This window comes from Semicossyphus pulcher, unplaced genomic scaffold, assembly GCF_022749685.1.
Source record: "Semicossyphus pulcher isolate SPU_LCO1_2020_fin unplaced genomic scaffold, fSemPul1.0.p SCAF_15, whole genome shotgun sequence".
Lineage (NCBI taxonomy): Eukaryota > Metazoa > Chordata > Actinopteri > Labriformes > Labridae > Semicossyphus > Semicossyphus pulcher.
This window is the reverse complement of record NW_027211659.1, coordinates 24,183,360-24,203,995: the sequence shown is the minus strand read 5'-3', so window position 1 is coordinate 24,203,995 and position 20,636 is coordinate 24,183,360. Positions and strand designations below refer to the sequence as shown.

General features: G+C 40.9%; 1 protein-coding gene across 1 annotated transcript in view; it reads left to right on the top strand.

The window, feature by feature from the left end:
* col5a2a (collagen, type V, alpha 2a) overlaps nucleotides 1-20,636 on the top strand; it is a 44,287-nt gene that overhangs the window by 13,207 nt on the left and 10,444 nt on the right. The window contains exons 2-33 of the mRNA XM_069662729.1: nucleotides 10,099-10,320; nucleotides 11,183-11,226; nucleotides 11,327-11,359; nucleotides 11,452-11,484; nucleotides 11,781-11,834; nucleotides 12,967-13,059; nucleotides 13,296-13,367; nucleotides 14,684-14,728; nucleotides 14,836-14,889; nucleotides 15,100-15,153; nucleotides 15,373-15,426; nucleotides 15,524-15,577; nucleotides 15,772-15,825; nucleotides 15,950-15,994; nucleotides 16,152-16,205; nucleotides 16,366-16,410; nucleotides 16,770-16,823; nucleotides 17,058-17,156; nucleotides 17,282-17,326; nucleotides 17,410-17,508; nucleotides 17,627-17,680; nucleotides 17,812-17,919; nucleotides 18,443-18,496; nucleotides 18,636-18,734; nucleotides 18,857-18,910; nucleotides 19,023-19,121; nucleotides 19,223-19,276; nucleotides 19,624-19,677; nucleotides 19,758-19,811; nucleotides 19,914-19,967; nucleotides 20,109-20,153; nucleotides 20,234-20,332. Coding sequence (XP_069518830.1) covers nucleotides 10,099-10,320; nucleotides 11,183-11,226; nucleotides 11,327-11,359; nucleotides 11,452-11,484; nucleotides 11,781-11,834; nucleotides 12,967-13,059; nucleotides 13,296-13,367; nucleotides 14,684-14,728; nucleotides 14,836-14,889; nucleotides 15,100-15,153; nucleotides 15,373-15,426; nucleotides 15,524-15,577; nucleotides 15,772-15,825; nucleotides 15,950-15,994; nucleotides 16,152-16,205; nucleotides 16,366-16,410; nucleotides 16,770-16,823; nucleotides 17,058-17,156; nucleotides 17,282-17,326; nucleotides 17,410-17,508; nucleotides 17,627-17,680; nucleotides 17,812-17,919; nucleotides 18,443-18,496; nucleotides 18,636-18,734; nucleotides 18,857-18,910; nucleotides 19,023-19,121; nucleotides 19,223-19,276; nucleotides 19,624-19,677; nucleotides 19,758-19,811; nucleotides 19,914-19,967; nucleotides 20,109-20,153; nucleotides 20,234-20,332 — 2,135 coding nt within the window. The remainder of the gene's footprint in view (nucleotides 1-10,098; nucleotides 10,321-11,182; nucleotides 11,227-11,326; nucleotides 11,360-11,451; nucleotides 11,485-11,780; nucleotides 11,835-12,966; nucleotides 13,060-13,295; nucleotides 13,368-14,683; nucleotides 14,729-14,835; nucleotides 14,890-15,099; nucleotides 15,154-15,372; nucleotides 15,427-15,523; nucleotides 15,578-15,771; nucleotides 15,826-15,949; nucleotides 15,995-16,151; nucleotides 16,206-16,365; nucleotides 16,411-16,769; nucleotides 16,824-17,057; nucleotides 17,157-17,281; nucleotides 17,327-17,409; nucleotides 17,509-17,626; nucleotides 17,681-17,811; nucleotides 17,920-18,442; nucleotides 18,497-18,635; nucleotides 18,735-18,856; nucleotides 18,911-19,022; nucleotides 19,122-19,222; nucleotides 19,277-19,623; nucleotides 19,678-19,757; nucleotides 19,812-19,913; nucleotides 19,968-20,108; nucleotides 20,154-20,233; nucleotides 20,333-20,636) is intronic.

Below are 20,636 nucleotides of genomic sequence, written 5' to 3'. Positions count from 1 at the left end.
TTAGCACTGATGCGAGCAGCAGACTGCATGTGTTTTAATGCCTTATGCTGTTGGTTAACCATAACTGATATAAAACACATTTTTATAATTTACCCCATACCTTATCATCCAGCCATGCATGTGATTTCAAAATTCCTGCTGAGTTCGTAAAAAGCTGATCACTGAGATCTGCCATGAGGCTGATAAAATCTGGGCTAACTGAATTTAGTTTGTGCTGAAAGCCTTTAACGTTCTTTCCAAAAACAGCATCAACATTACTCAGGATAAGTTGAAGTGTATGCTGTCAAGTTTACAAAGGGACTTTTTCTTCTGTAGGCAGTTGACGGTGAGGTCAGAACATTCTCTTTCTTTCTTTCTTTAAATGGTGCATACTGAGGGAGCAAAATCCACACTTTTTTTGGCTAACTGACCCTTTAACATCCTCACAATGTGAAGTCAAATGATTACTTTTAGAGGTTTTTGGCATCAACATAATTCAAGCATCTCAGAGGTCACAGCCCTTTGCTAATACTACCATATAGAAAAGGTATCAGATTCTAAAACACACTGTGCTGTATTTAATGATGACTCAAAACCTAAAACTTCTGTGTTACGAAAAGTGGCTTTGTTGCTGCAATACATATTACAGTGTGTAATACACACTAATCCACTTTGAAATAGAACTGTTACCATACACTTGATGATAACATGACTGGAGCTGCTCTTTAAATAAATATGAATAAGTTCTAGCATGATGAACAAACTAACAGTGGTATCTATCTCACTTTAGTTCACCATATCTCCTCTCGTCTGAACTCCAGGTATTACATTTCACTACCACATTTTAAATACAAAGGCCTGAAACACTACTTTTCATTGTGTTTCAGCCACACAGCAAAGGTGTTTTGTGCTGGAGACGACTTTCGTTCCAGTTTCACGCTGTACAAAATCCACCGTTTATTCTCCCACATCTGGCTATGTGCTCAGTTGATGTAAAACACCGGGGCGCTCTGACCCCGTGTATATGCTAACGCTCTGCTCCGCTAAACTGGAATGTTTTACGTCAACCCTTTTTCCTTTGCTGCATACCTGCTTTTAATGGACCGACCAATGTTATATTGTGCTATAGATATGAACAGATTAAAAAAGTTTATTGCATCTTTAAGAATGTGTCAAAGAAGATAAGATAAACATTACTTAAGCGGCAAAGTGTTTTCTGTTCGCACTGATTTTCAGACGGGGACTGGAAACACAAACCGACAGGAAGCGTCACATTGTTTTATGTGTTTGATCAGATGGTCAGATGCGATGGCCAGGTCGTCTATACTGACTGATTCAGTACTTTAATTCACATTATTGCAAATACATAAGCTTCCTTTTGTGCTTTAGGTTCTTATCATAAAGCAAGATTACAGAGGCGCATTGTTCACATGTAGTGAAGAGTGTCAGTGTGTGTGTATCCATCCTGATCAATGTTCACTGGTTCTACTTTTAGAGGAACCTCATGTTTGACATTTTACCAGCACTTTGTGTAAGATCTTCTTTCAAACCAAACAGCTCCACCTGGGAGAGTTAAACAGTGACTTTAGTGATTTGTTCTCTGTCCAGAGGCAACATCAACGTTCCAGAAAATATAAATATAAATACATATCTGCTTTCCACAGTTGATTGATTTAGTCAATTAAGTTATTTTAGGTGCAATTCGACTACTTGTGTTTGTTTTTCCACAACCCCTAACATCCATTAAGGAGCTTCCATCCATTTCACTCTGTAGTAACAACAGTATATATATTACAGTACATCAATACAAAACAGTGTAAGTTCTCCTGCCATCCACACATATCTCAGATTTTAAGAACTTCTGTGGAAACGTTAACGAAAAGTTAAAGCTCAAAAATAAGAGATCTTTCATGTCTTTCCTTTTTTAACATGCCAGAATGAAAACTTGATGCTGAACGTCTTTACTATAGCACAAAGCCCCTCCCTATTCAAAATTGACATATGATTCTCTGTAAGACAAGGTTATTTGATTGTGTTGTTGTATGTATCTTGTTTGGTTATCTGTTACATTGTTGCGTTGTTTCTGCACAGTCTTTAAAGTGACCTGTAATTGCTGAAAGTCATGAGCCAGTTCAGGTTACTTTGCTGCAGAAGAAACTGAACATGTGAAGGAATGTGCAGTCTGATGTTTTAAACATCCACACTTGTTATGATAAGTACTTCAGTGTATATGATATTTACTAAACAACACTGCATTCTACACAGACACATGTCTGCGGCATATTTTACACAGGAAGGCAGAGAAATGAAACATGAAAAACTCACGTGGTCACAGAATAACTTGAATATTCTAAAACATAAAAACCTCAGTGTTAAAGCAAAGTGAGACCAGATGAGTATGATCCATGTGTGTTGAATCAGTGTGTGGAACATTTCTTCACTGTATCCACAGAGGATTTAATGTTGTGAGAACATTTCATGCCTGTGCAGGATAAGAGTGCCCTGTCCTTGAACTTTGACCCCGTCCAGGTTGAGAGCCTCAGGCCAGGTCAGAGAGGGTCCGGCATTTGGTGTTTTTAGTGAAGAACATTCACTGTTTATCCGCTTACATGCTCACAATAACAGCTTGTCGTTTCTCTAATTACAGTTAATTATTCGTTTTGGAGCATGCCATCTGTGATACAGTGTATTTAGCTCATAATGAGTTTACATGCTCAGGCTGTAATTTCTATTTTCCATAAGGCACGTAGATACAGCTCGTTTGTAGACTGTTAAGGACTAAGGATTCTTTTTAGTTGTTGCTGCCACAATATGACAAAGGCAGAGAGGGATGCTGGATAATATGTGGTATAATAAAGCATAATGCACCTCTGAGATTGTTTGAGACATTCAGACAATGTTTTGTTCCTGTTCAAATACGTTTTCCAATCCATAAGACCACATAGGTCTGTGGTTCTTACCCCTAATAGGACCTACAGAAGTGTTTACTAAATCAGCGCCTGTATAGATGGCAGGCCACACACCCTCTTAGCTACCATAAAATCCAGAATATAAGTCCCAGTTTTCTATAGCTATTTATTAATAAAAATTTGTATACAAGTTATTTCAACACTATTTCGATTTATTTTCATTTAAAACACATTAGAAACACACAAATTACAGCCTACCATCTGTTTTCACCATGTCGAGTTTGCAATCCTGCTAGCTCCTGGTGCTGTAGCTAGCGGTAGCTGGCAGCCTACGGTAATGTTGATTGTTGTGAGGGTGGCAGCTGCAATGGCGATCATCACGGTGCATGTCCGTGACGAAGCGTTAGCAACAATCAACTTTTTAACAGCTTAAACAGCGAAGATAACAGCACTGTGGCATGTTGTAAATAGGAGACGTTGTAGCGGCTTGGACCCGGAAACAGAGATGTGACGTCACCACTTAACAACCGAACAGCGCCATCGTCTGGGTAAAACATAACATAACCTACCTCTCTGCATTTTATACTGGTATATTTGTCGCACCAGTTTATAGGACGTAGCCCACTTTTTAGATGAAAAGAAATGTATTAAAAGTGCGTCTTATACACCAGATTTTACGGTACACGTTCGAAAAGACAATTACAAGGTTAAAGTCGCAGTTTGGTTAGATTTAAGAAACAAAACTATTAGTTTAGATAAATTAAAGTATGTAAGTAACGTTACAACATCACATTATGAACTTGATGAAGCACATGTGAGTGACACACCACACCTGTATTTAAAGAAGTTAATGTAAGAAAACAGATCATAGTTTGGTCTTAAATTACTCCACTAGATGTGTTAAGTTACAGTATGTGTTCAAAGTCGGTGACATTACGTATGTGATGTTTCGCACATATCTTTTGTTTTCCCACGGGACTGAACTTCGTTCTCCTGGGTGAAAGTCCTGTTAGTTTGACCCATCCATCGCCCCTGATTGGCAGCTCCATTGGGCTTCTTTTCCTTTAATAATACAGTCAACAGAGTTTCCCATATAAGCAGTAGCCCTGATGACCTTACTGTAGTATTTCTGGTGCCAACAGTCTCGCCTGTTCCTATTTTAAAAGCAAACTTAATTGATTTAAAAAGGTAACTCTAAAAAGCAGATTTATAGACAACAGTAACCAGTTCCAGTTATAAGACGGAGTTGAGTCAAGGCAACAGAAAGCAAGGAGGCAGCCAGCCAAGTAGATGAAGAGGCGAGGAGGGGGGGATGTGTAATTTAGCAGGACTTACAATCCTCAGTGGGCTGAGCACGGGATGGGAACAGCTCATAGCTGTGGTTGCCTCTTTAAAAGGAAGACCCACTTGAGACGGGGGCCTGTTGATGGAAAAGCCCAGACATGTAATCAGCAAGCTACTTATTCATTTCAACTTTCCTGGCCGGAGCTTCCCTCCCCTCCCTCCAGATACTGAGCTTTGTTTGTAGAAGCCAAGGTGAAGAGCATGTTCGAACTAGAACCTTATTTCAGATTTCAAGCCCCTGTGAGCACAATACGGCAAATCCTCCATGCTTTAGGATATTAAATGAGACTGTCTTTGAACATATTAAAAAAGCAGAAAGGTTAATCTTAGAGTGTTGATTCACCTCGACGAAAAATACCATGTTGACATGTTTTTGCTCCTAATGCAGAAGAACATGGCCGCTTTTATGGACAGCTTCATCAGTGGACTGATCCCAGGTTGAGCTAAAGGTCCTTTACAGAGGGAAGATTTATGTTTGGCCCTGACTCCGAGGGGTTCAGAGCAGGAAAGCGCAGCCACCCCTCAGCAGCTGTAACTCATCTGCATCTGGACAAGGAATCAGGCTGCAGTCCTCTCAGTATTAAACATGTCGAGCAGGGCAAGTTGCTCTCACTGCTATGTAGGGCTTGTTCAGAACAAGAATGGAAACAAATGTCAGAAATGGTTTTAAAAACTTACTATCAGCTGGGCGCTATCTTTCTGAAAACTGGGCCATCATTTTGAGTCGTGCAGTTGGACCCTTTTCAGAAGGAAATGAGAGTTCCAGTTCTGCGTGACTCATTGTTTCCATAAGGTCATTCTCTAACCCCTCGACTTGTGGCTGCAATAGATTCCCCCCAAGCACAGTGAGTATTTCCATATTAGCTGGGGAAAATCCATAAACTATCTGCTTGTTTTGTGTCTCTTCCCTTCTGCCAGCTGCTGCACGTTTGTGGCGTTGCAAAAGTATCATTCTCAGGTTTTTCCCATAAACTGTGTACCAGAAGTGGACAGAGCTGCCATCGCATGACACACTGGTTTGTGAGTTTTGGAGCCTCATTTTGGCTGTTGCTGATGCTGATCATCTTTCTGATTTTCAACAAAGAAATTAACATTTTTTGGATGACAAAACTCTTGCTAACTAACTAACACTAGCTTTGTTTGCAGGATGCATCTGTAATACACAGAAACTTTGCTATTAATTGGGAAGTTAATTCTGGCTAGCTATAAGGGCCTGTGTCCACTAACAGTGTTTTTTGCATTGGGAGTGCCCATGACCTAAATTTCAGAGCGTTCTCACCGGCGCTTACTGTTGCCCGGTTACAAAAGTTGTCTGACGGCACTTCCGCTTCCCTTGGTAGTGACAGTTAAGTCTGTTTTAAATTACTCTTTATGCTAATCGCTTTAATTCAAGGACATTTTCCGTAGCGTAAAAAATGAAGCATAAAAACAAAGGAAAGGAATCGTGTCCTGGCATTAGCAGCAGCTCCAGACCTGGAAATTGTACCAAACTAAATAATTAGTTTCTCCTCCGCCAATGTTGTTGACAAGGTTGACATTGGAAGTCTCGCCCCTTCTAGATTTTGATTTGTCAGTGAGGGATCGATGCAATTGAACTTCAATGTGCAACCAGTGGAGTCGCCCCCTGTTGGCCATGGGAAAGAATACAGGTTATATACACTTCAACATTGGCTTACATTTTAAAACCAGGAGGCTATGTCCACTTCTTTTGTACAGTTGATGGTTTTTCCTGCTGGTTGGGATGTGTGCCATGTTTGGCTCTTTGTTATCTGATGTCTGGTGGTAGAAAGTAGACACGAGTCATGTTGAAAAGCTCCAGACTCTGTGTTTTAAACCCGGAGAGGAAACCGTCTGCCCTCTGAGCTGACTAGTGGAAAATCCACATCAAGCATTCACCATCAGAAGGGATCATGCCTTTTCACCGGTGTCACGATTAAACCGTGCTTTTATGGCGTCTGTGGAAAAGTGTGGGCCCTGCAATGAATTAGCTGAGAGGAGGGGAAAAAGTGAACCTCCCTCTCCTCCTCCTCCTCCTCCTCCTCCTCCTCAAGGCTTGCTGTGGGTTTTTTAAGACCGCTCTAAAAACCACACTTCTCTTCCAGTAAATTTCAAACTCCTCCAACATGCAGAGTTCAAAATCCATCAAAACCCGACCATCCAGCTATAGGGCCAGACGTCGCTGATTCTTGATGTCTCAGCAAAGAAAACGACTAAAGTTACACAGTTTAAATCCTGTAAAGATAAAACTCACCTGAATGTGATTCAGTAGAAGAAAATTTAACATGTTTGAGACACATGGAACAACACAAAGACATTCAAATCACAAATAACTAAAGTGTTTCAAAGGGAACAGTTTGTACTAAAAACAAATGGTAAAAAAAAAACAAGGGTTCCTTTCCAAAAATTAAGATTCATGACTGAAATGATTCCAGGCGTCTCTCCACAAATGAGGAGAGATTCACTCTGGTGTTTCATAGAGGACTGTTTTTCATTTTGAACAGCCACAACTGAGACAGTGGGATGTTTCTGGCCGTTGTAAGGCTGGGAGTCTGAGCGGTGAACTATGTTGTGGTTTTAAAGCTGTCTAATACTTTGTGCATGACGGAACAAAGATGTCTGAGAAAGTATAGTTTACCTTCTCGGAGTGTTGATGGTCTTACACAGAGTTGTAGTCCTCAGGCACAGCTGGGTGGGAAAAGAGTGAGATAAAGAGTTAAAGTCTAACTGCTGTTGAATGTCAAAGGGTAGATCAGAGGTAGGCAAAAGTAATATGTATGCACCCTTTTCTAACACACACAATCTGCCAGACAATGTTTAAAAGTTCAAATGAAGCTACGGTAAATGCTCATTTAAATGTACACCAGTGATTTAATTTGCGTTATTCATAATGATTCAATTCTATTGTATCATACTATGCTTGTTTCATGCTTTACTGTATACTTTAGTGCACTCTATAAGTAGTTAACATTTACTTACACAAGCGGTTTAATGCTATGATATTTATTTTTAAACCATTCCTACAAAACAAGTTTATTTTAGTGTAAATATGAAAAACAGGAAAGAAAAAAGGGAAATGCTTTATATATCGGGTGTTACAGATGGCTGTGGCTCAGTGGTAGAGTCGGTCGTCTTTCAATCGGAAGGTCGGAGGTTTGATCCCCAGCTCCCTCAAGCTACATGTTGAAGAGTCCTTGGGCATGACACTGAACCCCAAATTGCTCCAAATTGGCATAGCCAGCAGGTATGAATGTGATAACTGATTGACAGTTGGGCACTTTACATAGCAGCGTCTGCCATCAGTGTGTGAATGTGTGAATGTGACATGTAGTGCCACAAAGACTAGAAAATCACTATATAAGTACAGTCCATTAACCATTTACCATGACCCAAATCCCAGAAGCCTGTACTTGTTTTGGACACGCAGCCTAGATGTAATGACTTTAAGAGGGTTTGATTACCTGGGCCGTTTGTGCCGAGTTTCCTTTGATTCCAGGTATTTCAGAGGCCCAGGTGAAGCCCTGTTAAGACAAGTTTTAATGTAATTTATCACCCACATCCTCAAGCTACCTATACGTTAGCTTTCTTTGATCATATACCAAACGACTCAATGTATTTTATCTGTGTTCTCAACATGAATAGTGCTTGTATTTGTAGCTCACTTGGCTGAAGAAAGAATTTATTAATTCTTAATTTGTTAATTTTCAGTTATATACAGTATATTGTTGTTGTTATTGTTGTTGTTGTTGTTGTGATTATTGCAATGCTCTAAAAAAGTCTGCCTTTATACATACAGTCATATTGTGTTTTCTCGCTGTAGTTTGCGACTCAAGGACACCAGAGCTTTCTCTTGCTTGCTTACAATCTTGCAAGAGTCTCGCCCTCAATCCCTGCATGCTCTAAGAAGCTGACATTTACACACCCATTTAACAAAGGTTGATGCCCAGAAACATCCCGCCTCTGTAGATACAGGCTCTGCTGGAACTTCTAGTGGGTCTTAAGGGATGATTGTTGGGATGATTTCTATGTGTCCGTGCATTGTTTTTTTTTATGAATATTCTACTCATTTATGTTGTAATGTGCTGATGTGAAAGTGGAATATATGTTACAGAGGCCTATGAAACAAGTACTGGTAAGACTATAACCTACAGCATGCTATATAGGTGAGTGCTCAGGGTTAGATGTCCAGTCCATGTGAAGTTTCCATTCGACATAAAGCAACATATCTGTAGCTGTATCTTCATGTACATCTCTGCTGGGGGCCAATAGAGTTGATTTTGATTGTGATCATTGTTGAAGTTTGTTTTCATTTTCTGCTGACAGCTGACTCATGAGGTGAATTCTGGACCCAAATATGTGAGCTGCACATTGTTCTGTTGCAGTCAGCCCTGATAAACAACTGCCAATCACAGCTACTTCCTGTCCCAGGCTTCGCCAACACAAATATAAATATGGGATCAAGCCATGTTAAAACACGTCTCTTGTCATGAGCCTTCAATATAAGTAGACCTGCACTTTAACATGATCGTTGCAGCTCTTTGACTTTCAGGGTTCCTGCAGGTTTAGGAATTTTCTCAAACATGCACCCACGTATCTAATGAAAGAAAACTATTTCAATCATCAGTAGTTAGGCCTCCTCTCTACAACGTGTAGCAGACTAACCTGACTTACCTGCAGTCTGAAGCTCAGAGCTGCCACCTGCTGTTTGCATGAGGAACAGGTGAAGGCCTCAGAGTGTCGTCACAGAGGACCTGAGAGAGGGGGGGGCTCAGATTACAGAGTCTTCACACTCTCGGGTCTTGTTAAATCCAGGCTCAACCCACAGCGAGCCTGAGGCCTCCCTCTACATTCACATCTCTTATTTCATGTCCGTATGTCCTGCAGATCAATTCTGATATTTATAAATACTTTTTAATATAAATAGCTCTTGATAATTTGCAAAGCAGACGCTCCCTGGGTTCAGTTGTTTGTGAGGTACACCTTTTGAATGTGAGTCAAGTTTCTGAGACGCTGCCTCTGGAGGAAATGATCTCATGTCTAACGGCTGGAGACCTCACTGCAGCAGAGCAGCATGTTTTCCAGACCTTTCTCTCTCTGGCCGTGTGTGCAGAAAATGGTGGAAAACCTTGTTTGGGATTTGTTAAACAGCATACAGAAAATACTTGTGGTTGTTTTGGTTCTTTTCTTCAAAGAATTGTCACCTATGTAAGAGCATAAATTTGAGATAAGCATTTAAAGTGTATCATGGTTTATTTGGCTGTGATAAACCAATGCAGGTATTAAGCAGGATTGGAAATGTGCAGCCCTGTGGCAGCTGCTCCAACAGGAATAAATTAATTTTAGACAGCGTGGTGGTTAGGTGTTTAATCCTGTCGCTTCATAGATAGAGGAGGGAGGCTTCCTGTGTTTGTGTTGAAGCTTTCTCAAAAGAATGAAAAAGGTTAAATGTGTTGACCCCACAACTTTACTTTACAGTGTGTTACTGGCAAGGAGTTGGCCTCTGTGACCCTAAACAGAAAAAAGGGAATAGAGGATCGAGGAATGAGTGTTTGTGTCTGTTTACAGAGTTGAATTGTTAAAAAAAAGATATGACTTCCTCCTTTTTATCTTGCATATTTTATTCTTTTGCACATTTTCCAGTAACATTTTTAAAACCGGTAAAACACTTTGACACAAGGTTAATTGTCCAGTCTTGTCTGCGGTCCTGGTTATTGTCCTAAAACGACGCTAATAAAAAACAGGGGTTTTAATGTGGAAACTTTAAGGGGATTAATAAAGGCTTAGAAAATCGCAGTCGACAGATTGCTTTTGATTTGAAACAAACGTGATGAACTAAAGTTTGTCCTCTCCACCTGTGCCTTTGTTCCAGGAGATGACTTAAGCTGCACGGCGGACGGCCAGACGTACACCAACAAGGACATCTGGAAGCCAGAGCCGTGCCGGATCTGTGTCTGTGACAACGGCCAGGTCCTGTGCGATGAGATCCAGTGTGATGAACTGACTAACTGTGAGAAAGTCGTCATCCCCGACGGGGAGTGCTGCCCTGTGTGTCAGAGTGACTCACCCAGCACTGGCGGACAGGGTGCTTTTGGTGAGCAAGCGGTTATTTCTCTCTGGTTGTTTGAGTGGCAAAGATTTGGCTTTTTATATTGTTGGAGTGGGAGGGACAATCATTTGCTAAAAAAGGAATCAACTATAGCGCAAAGACGAGAAGAAGGAGGAAGAAATATTGTTCCCATCTGGAATCCATAATAATGATGTCATCAGTATGAAATATGTTTCAGCTTCAACAGGCGTCCATGTTGTCACTGACACGATCTTTAAATCTGTCAGAAACAATAATCAGGCTGTTTCACATCAACAGACTAAGAATCAGTGACATCATGAGGGTTGTTTTGCTTTTGTTTACCTGCATGATGACAGATGATTCTGTTTCAAGCTGCTTCTGCTTTCTGAGCTGTACCTTTTGTACCTTACCTAACATACTCTCTGTTCTACGGAAACCCTGAGAGGCAAATGGCAAAAAAATTGTGTTTCTTTTTCCAAAGTCTGATCTGAAATAGTTTTCTCTTCTGTGTTGATGACTTAATGTCTCTTGTGGTTGAAATGAGTACTACAACAACAATCACTGAATAAAGTTAGCCATAAAAAAAACAAAACTGCCAATTTTTTGTTTTTAACTGCTTACTGAGACAAAAAAGGTGACTTATAAAGATGATTGGTTTTTTTTTGTTTTTTTACAATACATGAAAAAATAAACTAATAAAAACTTATAAGGAATTATCCAAGAATGTTTTGTTTTTACCTACTCTTATATCACAGACGGAGAAAACAATTTAGATCAGATTTTTAAAATACTTCACCAAATATTTTGCCTTTCAGGGCTTCCGTACTCTGCATTTATGGTATGATGAAAAAATAATGTGATCGTTATATGCTTTTCCCCCATTTAGGTGGAGGTGGAGGTGGAGGTGGAGGTGGAGGCAGAGTTTACAGGGTGAGGCACAGTTTAGTGATTGTTACTACGTTATCATTAATATGCTGATTTAATCTCCATCTTGGAGCATGTGTTTGACAGCCTTTGTCTGTTTATTCAGGGTCAGAAGGGAGAACCCGGAGATGTCCCACTTGTGAGTGTTAAATATAAACCTTTTAATCACTTAAAGATGAGTCCAAAAGACCTGAATGCAGAATATGACATGTGTTGACGCTCTCCCCGCAGGTGACTGGTATCAGAGGCCGCCCTGGACCTATGGTGAGCACCTCGGCTTGTTGTTATAATAATCATTTCCAGCATCCAAAATGACACATTTTCCAGTTTTTCTGTGATTTTTGAGCCACTTGAACTGACACTAGATGGCATTAGAGGACAGTTAACAGTTCTAACTTCACCTTAAAAGGACTTGTGCACAACGCGTTCGTCCTCTGAGTCACTGTGACATTTATAAGCACCTCTGTGAGATATCCAGACAGGCATCACATGGTTTTGATGTGATTGCATTATTATCACTCTCTGATTTTTATTGGTTCTGTTTTTTTTCATCCCAACAGGGACCTCCCGGCTCTGCAGGAGAGAGAGGAGCTCGTGGAAACAAAGGAAGGCCTGTAAGTCACGTCCACACGTCTCCACTGACGATACAAGATGCAACTACAAATAGATCAGATTATACTCAAATGGCAAAGCAGTTGATCAGATTAACCTCTCTTCGCATCACTGAATGTAATCAGAAATATCAAAGATGAATGCAAATGTATCAGATTTATTTGTGGTGGATGAACGACAGAACACAAAAGTGAGACACCACAGCAGTATCTAATGAATTAAACTTTACATTAACCTTCATTTTACCAACATGTTCCACATACGAACACTACCAACTTGTATTAAATATCTGTAAATTATGATAAAAAGTGTGCCTGCACGCTTGTATGTAGAACAAGGGTTAGTAAGAAGGTAACCTTTCACATTCTAAAGTCAAATTAGCTCAGATATTAGCAATCGAGAACGTCTGTCTTTGTCTTTCTGTGGAAGTTGTCGCTGGATCTGGATTCAGCAGCAATACTGTGGGATGGAATCATCCTTGTGGTTTTATTGCTCAGACTAAAATATATCTTTCTATCTATTTTTGATAATATGTGTCTTCATATTTCACTGGAAGCCTCGCTCGGTCAGACAGAATTCACATGACATCTTGACTTGACCTTTTCCTGCAGGGGTCATGAGAATGACGCAGAACTCTGCTGCTGTCAAACTAGCCAAAGAGTTCAAAAGAAAAGGAAAATACTGTCCTGTATGCATGCATATATTTATAAATGTTTGGGTTTTTTTGGTTAAAGGGAGGAGACGAGCAGCCAAAATGTAATGCAATATGGCAGGTTGATGTGTGATGTGCTTCGCAGGCAGTAAAAGAAGCAGGTTGATAAATGGATGTGCTCCTCTTGGTAGAGTGGAAGGCAGCATTTTGAGGGTGATTTATTTGTACAAAGCCAGTGCTTTTCTTTCAGATCTGTACAGTTCACGCTTCATAAAGCAACACAAATAAACTGCATCATTGTATTAAAACTGGACTGGCTCTAACCACTTGTAACATTACTGGACATCTGGACCAAAGCAAAGTGTCTTAGCATTGATTGTTTGTTTCCAAAGCCACACAAGGAAGAATCAGTGTATTTTTAAAGTCTTTAGAAAGTTAATCTCTCTCTCTCTCTCTCTCTCTCTCTCTTTCTCCGTCTCTAGGGACTGCGGGGCTCTGCAGGTTATGATGGAGAGCCTGGAATACCAGGTCAGCCCGGTGAACCAGGACCTCCAGGACATCCAACACACCCAGGAGTGAGTGGTGCACATCTCTCATGTGCTGCAGACTCACATTCGTACCTACATGTCTGCGCTAACATGCACAGAAAGACCAAACACAAGACAGATATGAAACCAACATTTCTGCTGTAATGTAGACACACCAACTCATCCTTACATGATGTGGAACACCTTCATTGTACATGCTGAATGACACCGATGAACGATGGAAACACACTGACTGGACTAAAGTGCGTGTTGTTCACCTGCAGGGCCTGGGATCTGAGATGGCCGGAATGTCGGAGGGAAAGATGGGACCTCAGGGCATGCTGACCGGCTCAAGGGTGAGAGGATGTTTGCAAAACATGAAGTCACCTCATCTGACAATGTTTCTCATTTTCAGCCAAACAGCATACAATAGCTCTTAATGCGCTTTTATAATGAGGTTTGATTTGGCAGTAAAGATACAGGAACAGCATTCTAATGTTTGGATTGTTTATTAAGTTATTACATCTGTAACCAGGGCTCTAGTAACAGAGGGTGTCATATGTTCTTTGAAATGATTTTGTAATCTGAGGATATATAAATAAAGATTTAAATTGCTTTTTCAGCTGTGAACATAAGACAGAGGTACGACCACAATTAAGCATTGCACTTTCATAAATTCAAGGAGCTTTGAGCTTATCAAATATTTTCAATGTATCATATTTATTCATTTTCCACAGTTCGACCTTAACTCTTTGCCAAACCATACATGCCTTGTTAACACCCACGTTTAACAGTTTTGGATATTACAAAGTTTGTAACACAGGCTTTCAGTGTTAAAAATGAAACCTCCCTTACCCTGATGATGTCACTGAGGTTAATTCTTCAGACTTTTGAGCGCTCGCTCCAAAGCTTCAAAAGACACAACACAACTTTTTACAACTTGAATAGAGATCTTCATGACGACCGTGCAACACTTGATATATTTAATTTGAAGTTCTCCTTTAATCTGGATATTATGTATTATTGGATGCTCTTCCTGACGCTTCTTACCATGAACGTATCCTCACAGAAGACTTAATCAAATGTAGGAAATTTAAAATAATGTACAGAATATATGTATATATGGATATATATATATAATAATTGTTGTTATAAAAGGTGAAAATTTATGATTAAGACTTTTTAAGCAGTTTAACACCATTAAAATATCTGTACTGGCTACAGATTAGGATAAATAAAGTATTTTAATTAGCAAGAACATTATATGTTTAAATTAGCAAGTACACAACTGCACCACTTTGGTAGACAGAAATCAAGCAATGCTTCATGAATCGTGAAGAAGTGTCCTGGACATAAAGACGAGAAGAGATGAATCATTTGGTTTCACCTTTTTAATTGCGTTGTTACTTTAATGTAGTTTGACTGGAATACAAGCACAGGGCAGGAAAGCCTATTTTTGTAAGTTATCTCATTCACTGTGAAACATCTCTAAAGTTACCGGAGAAAGTTCGTGGCGTAGACCGGGAGAGTAATTAAAGGAACATTGCTTGTGATGAAACGTGAAATGAAAGATTCACACTATCTTGCTCTAACCTCAGGGAGCATGGTTCACTCTTTTGTGGATCATTCTGTTTCCTGATCATCGTTTGATTTTCCATCATGTTTGTTTCAGGGAGAGGCTGGTGCAAGAGGACCTCCTGGGCCAAGCGGCACACCTGTAAGTCCACTCCAAGCTTAGAAACACTGGACATACTTTTTTGTCTTTGTCTTTTATTCAGCATGTTTTGTTCTCTGTGTTTTAAATGTTTCCCCTTCTCCTCTAAGGGTCATTCTGGACCTCAAGGACCCCCTGGAGAAGTTGGTGATCCAGGACATATGGTATGACATCATTCTTTTGTGTGTATGGTCGGAGTACACTTGGTCAGACTGCATGTGATTTCGATGTCCGTTATGGTATTCTCCTTGTTTGCAAGAACAACACAACACCCTCTGTAAACACATACAGTTTGTTTGGCTCAGTCCATTTGCGACAGATTTCAGTAGGACCGGTTGTTGCTGGATGTTTACAATCTGAATGTGTCTTTTCAGGGTCCATCTGGGCAGAGGGGACCCGAGGGCCCTGCAGGGAAACCAGGTGAAGATGTAAGTCAGCTCAGGTTTTATACGTATACCTGCAAACCCTTTGTTTTCATACCACACTGACAGAATGTTAAGTCTCCCTTTAAACTAAGTGGTAAATAAAGCAATATACAATATTTGTCTATGTTGTTAACAATAAGTGAAAAAGCTACAAAGCTCTACAGAGAGCCTGAGCTCTGCACCTTATGTGAGATGTTTACAGTATGTCGTGTCCTCACACAGGGAGAGCCAGGCAAAGCAGGAAATTCTGGAGAGGTTGGATTCCCTGGATCAGCGGTAAGCTTGCGGACACAGAATAATGGCCCATGATAAATGCTGTCAGTGCATTTTCAGTTGATTTTTACTGACTGCTGTTCAATGTCACATATCTCAGGGATCAAGAGGATTTCCAGGTACACCCGGGCCTCCTGGGCTGAAGGGTCACAGGGTGAGTTCACAGAATTGAATGGCCTATCCTTTAACATGTTCTTTTTTTATGTGAATGTTGCACCAGACTTACTTTATAAGCCCTCACATTGAACTGAATATTGTATTTATTTATATAGTTTACAGCTCAGGGTGCATTGACTGTCACTTTACATTGACAGCAGAGATACTAAAACTTCTTGTTCTTGGTCACAGGGCCATGGTGGACTCATTGGCCAAAAAGGTGAAACCGGAGCTGTTGGATCCAAGGTACAAAAGAGTGAAAACCAAACATGCTTTTTAATTCTGTCAGCTGTTTGTTTGTTTGGTTGATTGGCAGATTTCTCAGTGATATTAGTATTGGAACTAAACTTCTACTTTTTTTGTTTCCTAGGGTGCAACAGGGCCTCCTGGTCCAATGGGAGGACCTGGACCCATGGTAAGTTATATTCTCAAAATTTCCATTTTTAATGCTTTTAAGGTCTCCATAGAGCTGCTGTACGCTTAAGGAGGTCTGAAACGAACTTTTAAGCTGCTTGGAGCAGCCCAAATGAGAATATAAGAACTTACTAACGCTTCACTTTTTTGTGCAACAGGGTCCTGCTGGAATGTCGGGAGAGAGGGGACGCTCTGGACCAAGTGGTATAGCTGTAAGGATGCATCAGAAAAATCTTCAACCATACTTATGTTTCTTTCTTATTTCACAGATCTTTGAAGTAATGGGGGGTTGCATTTTGTAAAAAGGGACACCATTTTGATCTAAGACCAGAGTTTAATTACAATTCAATATATTTATTTCTTACATTTCAGGGTAAGCGTGGTTCACCTGGTAACATCGGGAAACCTGGTCCAATGGTAAGTGATGTACACTTTTGGATTTACTGTGCTCTTGAGTTACAATCTGAAGCCATGTTTCTACCAAAAGAACCTGGGACTTTGAGTACCAGAGGGTACTTTTCAAGACATCAAAGGGTTCCCCCAGCCCAAACCCTAAGTCAGCAGAAAGTACTCCCCCCCCCTAGCAGGGACAATTTTTGGGGTATAGTCCCTGGTCTCCAAGGTGAAAACCCAATGAGTACCTTCTGAAGTCCCTAGTTCCTCTGGATGAAACGCAGCTTGAAATAGTTTAACACATATTCATGTTAAAGGTTTGTCGTGTTTGCACATTCTCAGCTCGTATTTCTAAAGATTTATTGTTGTTGATGGTTTAACAGGGTCCCTTGGGTCTCAGTGGCCCTCCTGGATATCCAGGAGGCCCAGGAATGAAGGTCAGTACAGTAAAACACTTCACAACAAGGCTGTCTTCTATAGGCTCATGCTAATGGACGATTTTAATGACTTTTGAATGGAAAGCAATAACTTATTTTTACTGATCACATTAATAACCATAGTCATTTGGTTTGCTAATACTTATTACTGCACTGAATCCAGAGTAAGCCTTTCGAAAATTAACAATTCAAACAGTAGTCACCTTTCCAATCATGACCTGTGATCCTCCACAGGGACAACCTGGCCCAACAGGAGTCCGAGGTCCAGAGGGCCCTCAGGGACAGAGAGGAGAGACCGGTCACCTTGGCAGAGCTGGACCTGCTGGCCTCAGGGTTAATATCTTACTTTACTTACACACTATACACAGAAACATCATAAAGATCTTATGAAATAAGCTACTTTTGATCAACTGCGATCCAAACGATCCTCATTGTTGAATGGATGTTTGTGTTTTTAGGGACCCATGGGTACAGATGGTGGACCAGGTGCCAAAGGACCAGTGGTATGTTCCTCGTATATTAAAAAGAACTTATCAAGTATTGAGGATAAGGATACCTGAAAGTGACATACACTGTCTCCTCACAGGGTAATCTTGGTCCACAAGGTCCAGGCGGCCATCTTGGACCTCCTGGCCCACCAGGACCTCAGGGAAGCACTGGTCAGCCTGGTATCAAAGGACAACTGGTACACTTGCCTCACTTCTTGAAAATTCTTAATTTTTTGAGGTTGTTATCTAGTTTAAACTGAAAGAACCACTTGATATGCTCAGGACTCGACTTGTTTTTGCACTTGTGTGTGACAGGGAGATGTTGGTGTACCAGGATTCAAAGGAGAATCTGGACCTAAAGGAGAATCAGTAAGCTTCAAACATATATAGAACTAACTCATTTGAATTCTGCTTTGTTGGACATTTTTTGAACAAGGATGTCTAATTTAAGCAAGGGAACATGTTTCACATAATTTTCTGGGTTGTGTCTTAATGTCTAGGGTCCTCCAGGATCCCAGGGAGTACTTGGACCTCAGGGCGAAGAAGGAAAGCGCGGACCACGTGGTGACTCTGGCTCTGTGGGCCCTCTTGGTCCTGTCGGAGAAAGAGTGAGTCGGCATTCTGGCTCCTACTGTAACATTCATCAGTCACAGAGCTGCACTTGAAGAACACGGGTCATCTCAATGTATGAGAGGAAGAAAACTAATCCATCAGGGGAAGAAATAGGAAACATTGAATCCCTTAGGTTAACTTGTGTGAGAAATTGGAAATGCTCCCATTTATGCAGTGAATATGACTCAGGGTAAATGGCATGGTGATGGTTGACACTGCCATCTCTCAGCAAAAAAAGTCAAGGGTTTGAGTCCCAGGAAGCTGTGGCCTTTCTTCATGGACTTTGCATGTTTTTCCAATGTCTTTATAGTGTTTTCCTGCCACAGTCTGAAAGTTAGGTGAACTGGAGAATCTAAGTTGCCCAAAGAGTCCAAAGACCCTGATCAAAAAAAGCCAGCGTAGAAGATGGTCTGAAGGTTTCCTCTTTATGTTTGGTGCAAATGTTAGGGGACTTTCTTCAGCGAGTAGTTCCAGTACTTTGAACATGATGTAGAGTCTAACACATATTCTGTTTTTCAGGGATCTCCTGGTAACAGAGGATTCCCTGGTGCTGATGGGTTGCCAGGCCCTAAGGTACAGTAACACTATTATCTTTAGAAATTCTTCTACCGCTGTATATTTAAACAAATGGGCAAATGTTTGAAGCACATCGTAGCTGCCAGATGATAAAAAAGTTTGTGCTGTGGGTGATTTGTTTCTCTTCTTTCTAAAGGGTGCTCAAGGAGATCGTGGAACGTCTGGCCCCCCAGGGCCCAAAGGTTCACTAGGGGACCCAGGTCGTACAGGAGAACCTGGTCTTCCAGGTGCAAGGGTAACACTGCCGATCTTGGCATTCCAATTTCAAACAACTATATCACCTGTATCATAACATTTACTTTGTCAATGTCCATATCCCACCTTTCTATTGCTTACAATTGTATCTCTTAATCCTAGGGTCTTACTGGAACCCCTGGAGTCCAGGGTGCAGAGGGCAAGCCAGGACCACTGGTAGGTTACTGTCCTAATCACATTCACCATCAGACATTAGAGTTGGCTATAAGGTTTGGATAAATTATAAGAAATTATTCAAGTGAGTCAAAGTTTGGTTTGCATTGTTAAGGGAGCCCCAGGTGAAGATGGTCGTCCAGGCCCTGCAGGGTCCATCGGGAACAGAGGACCTGCAGGAACCATGGGAGTGCCAGGCCCCAAGGGCTTCAACGTAAGGCTGCAGAGTACCTCAAAGCTTTGCTTTCATAGTCAGTCAAATCAGTCTGTTTTCATTTCCAGTTATAAATTCAAACATGCTTCTTATTCTCAAAGGGTGACCCAGGAAAGACAGGTGAACAAGGATCTGCAGGAGTAGCAGGTCAAAGGGTAAGTACTCTTTATGAATGTTATAAGTTTGTTGAAAACTTTGGTCTTTAATCAACATGTGATGCGATGACAGAGATATTTTTCTCTGATAAAATAAAGGCAGGAGATTCACAGATTTTGCAAAAGTAAGCATAGCAAGAATAAAGAGCATATTAGCAAAGAAACAGCATGGATCGACATTTTATGCTGTATGTATTAAGTGATTTTAAATGAGCCTCTTTACCACAGATGTCATTAGTAAGCCATTTGAAAACTCCTTAAAACCTCCCACACCTTCAGGAAATCATCCACACCAGCCCATCCGGATTACTATAAGACAGGTTTGTTAATTGACAATTTGTCTTTAGGGTCCACCAGGAAAAGATGGAGAAGTCGGCCCGGCTGGACCTCCTGGCCCATCTGTAAGTGTCTGAATTGTTGTATTAATAGCATTTTTTACTGCTTTCACAAATGACTGAGTCGTAACTGTGTTCTCTCACAGGGGGTCGCAGGAGACAGAGGAGAGCAGGGGCCTCCAGGTGTAAATGGATTCCAGGTGCGTAGATGTGTTTGGTAGCTCATAAGATGTGAGAATGTTGCCACACAGTGAACGAACTAAGTGCTCTAATGGTCATGTTCGACTGTCTCGTGTTCTTAGGGTTTACCTGGAAATCAAGGACCTCCTGGAGAACCTGGAAAACCAGGCGACCTGGTGAGTGGAACCGCAGCTCCTTTCAAGCTATCCTACCATCTCTAAACCGTCTTTATATCCTTTACACTGTGATATTAGGTGATATTGTGAAACTTATCAGCAGTTCTGACTGCACATAAACAATGCTTTTGTTTCCTTCAGGGTATCCCTGGAGAGCTCGGCGCTGTGGGACAAATTGGACCAAGGGTTGGTACATTTGATTGTTTAGGTGAGTGGTAAATTGAATAGCTACAGTGAGAATGAATCTGGTGCCTTTTCTTCCTCAGGGAGAGCGAGGCATTCCAGGGGAGAGAGGAGAGCTGGGTTCAACTGGTCTGCAGGGGCCTAAGGGGATCCCTGGAGCACCTGGTCCAGATGGACCAAAGGTACTGTAAAGACGCATCACCTGTATCTCAAGGACTGCAGAATGTACTGTTGGTTAGAGCAATAGTGTGGTATCATTATTTTAAAAGTTATAGTTATAAGGGCACATATACTACTAGTGCATGTCACATACTACATTAACAGTCAAAAGTTTGGACACACATTCCTATTCACTTGTATGAGAAAATGTGTCCAAACTTTTGAGTGGTAGTGTATGTAGGCCTTTCATGCACGGCGTCCACTACAGTCTACATTTATAAGGTTACTGGTTAACTGTTGTCAAAATACATAAACATTGGACAAAAT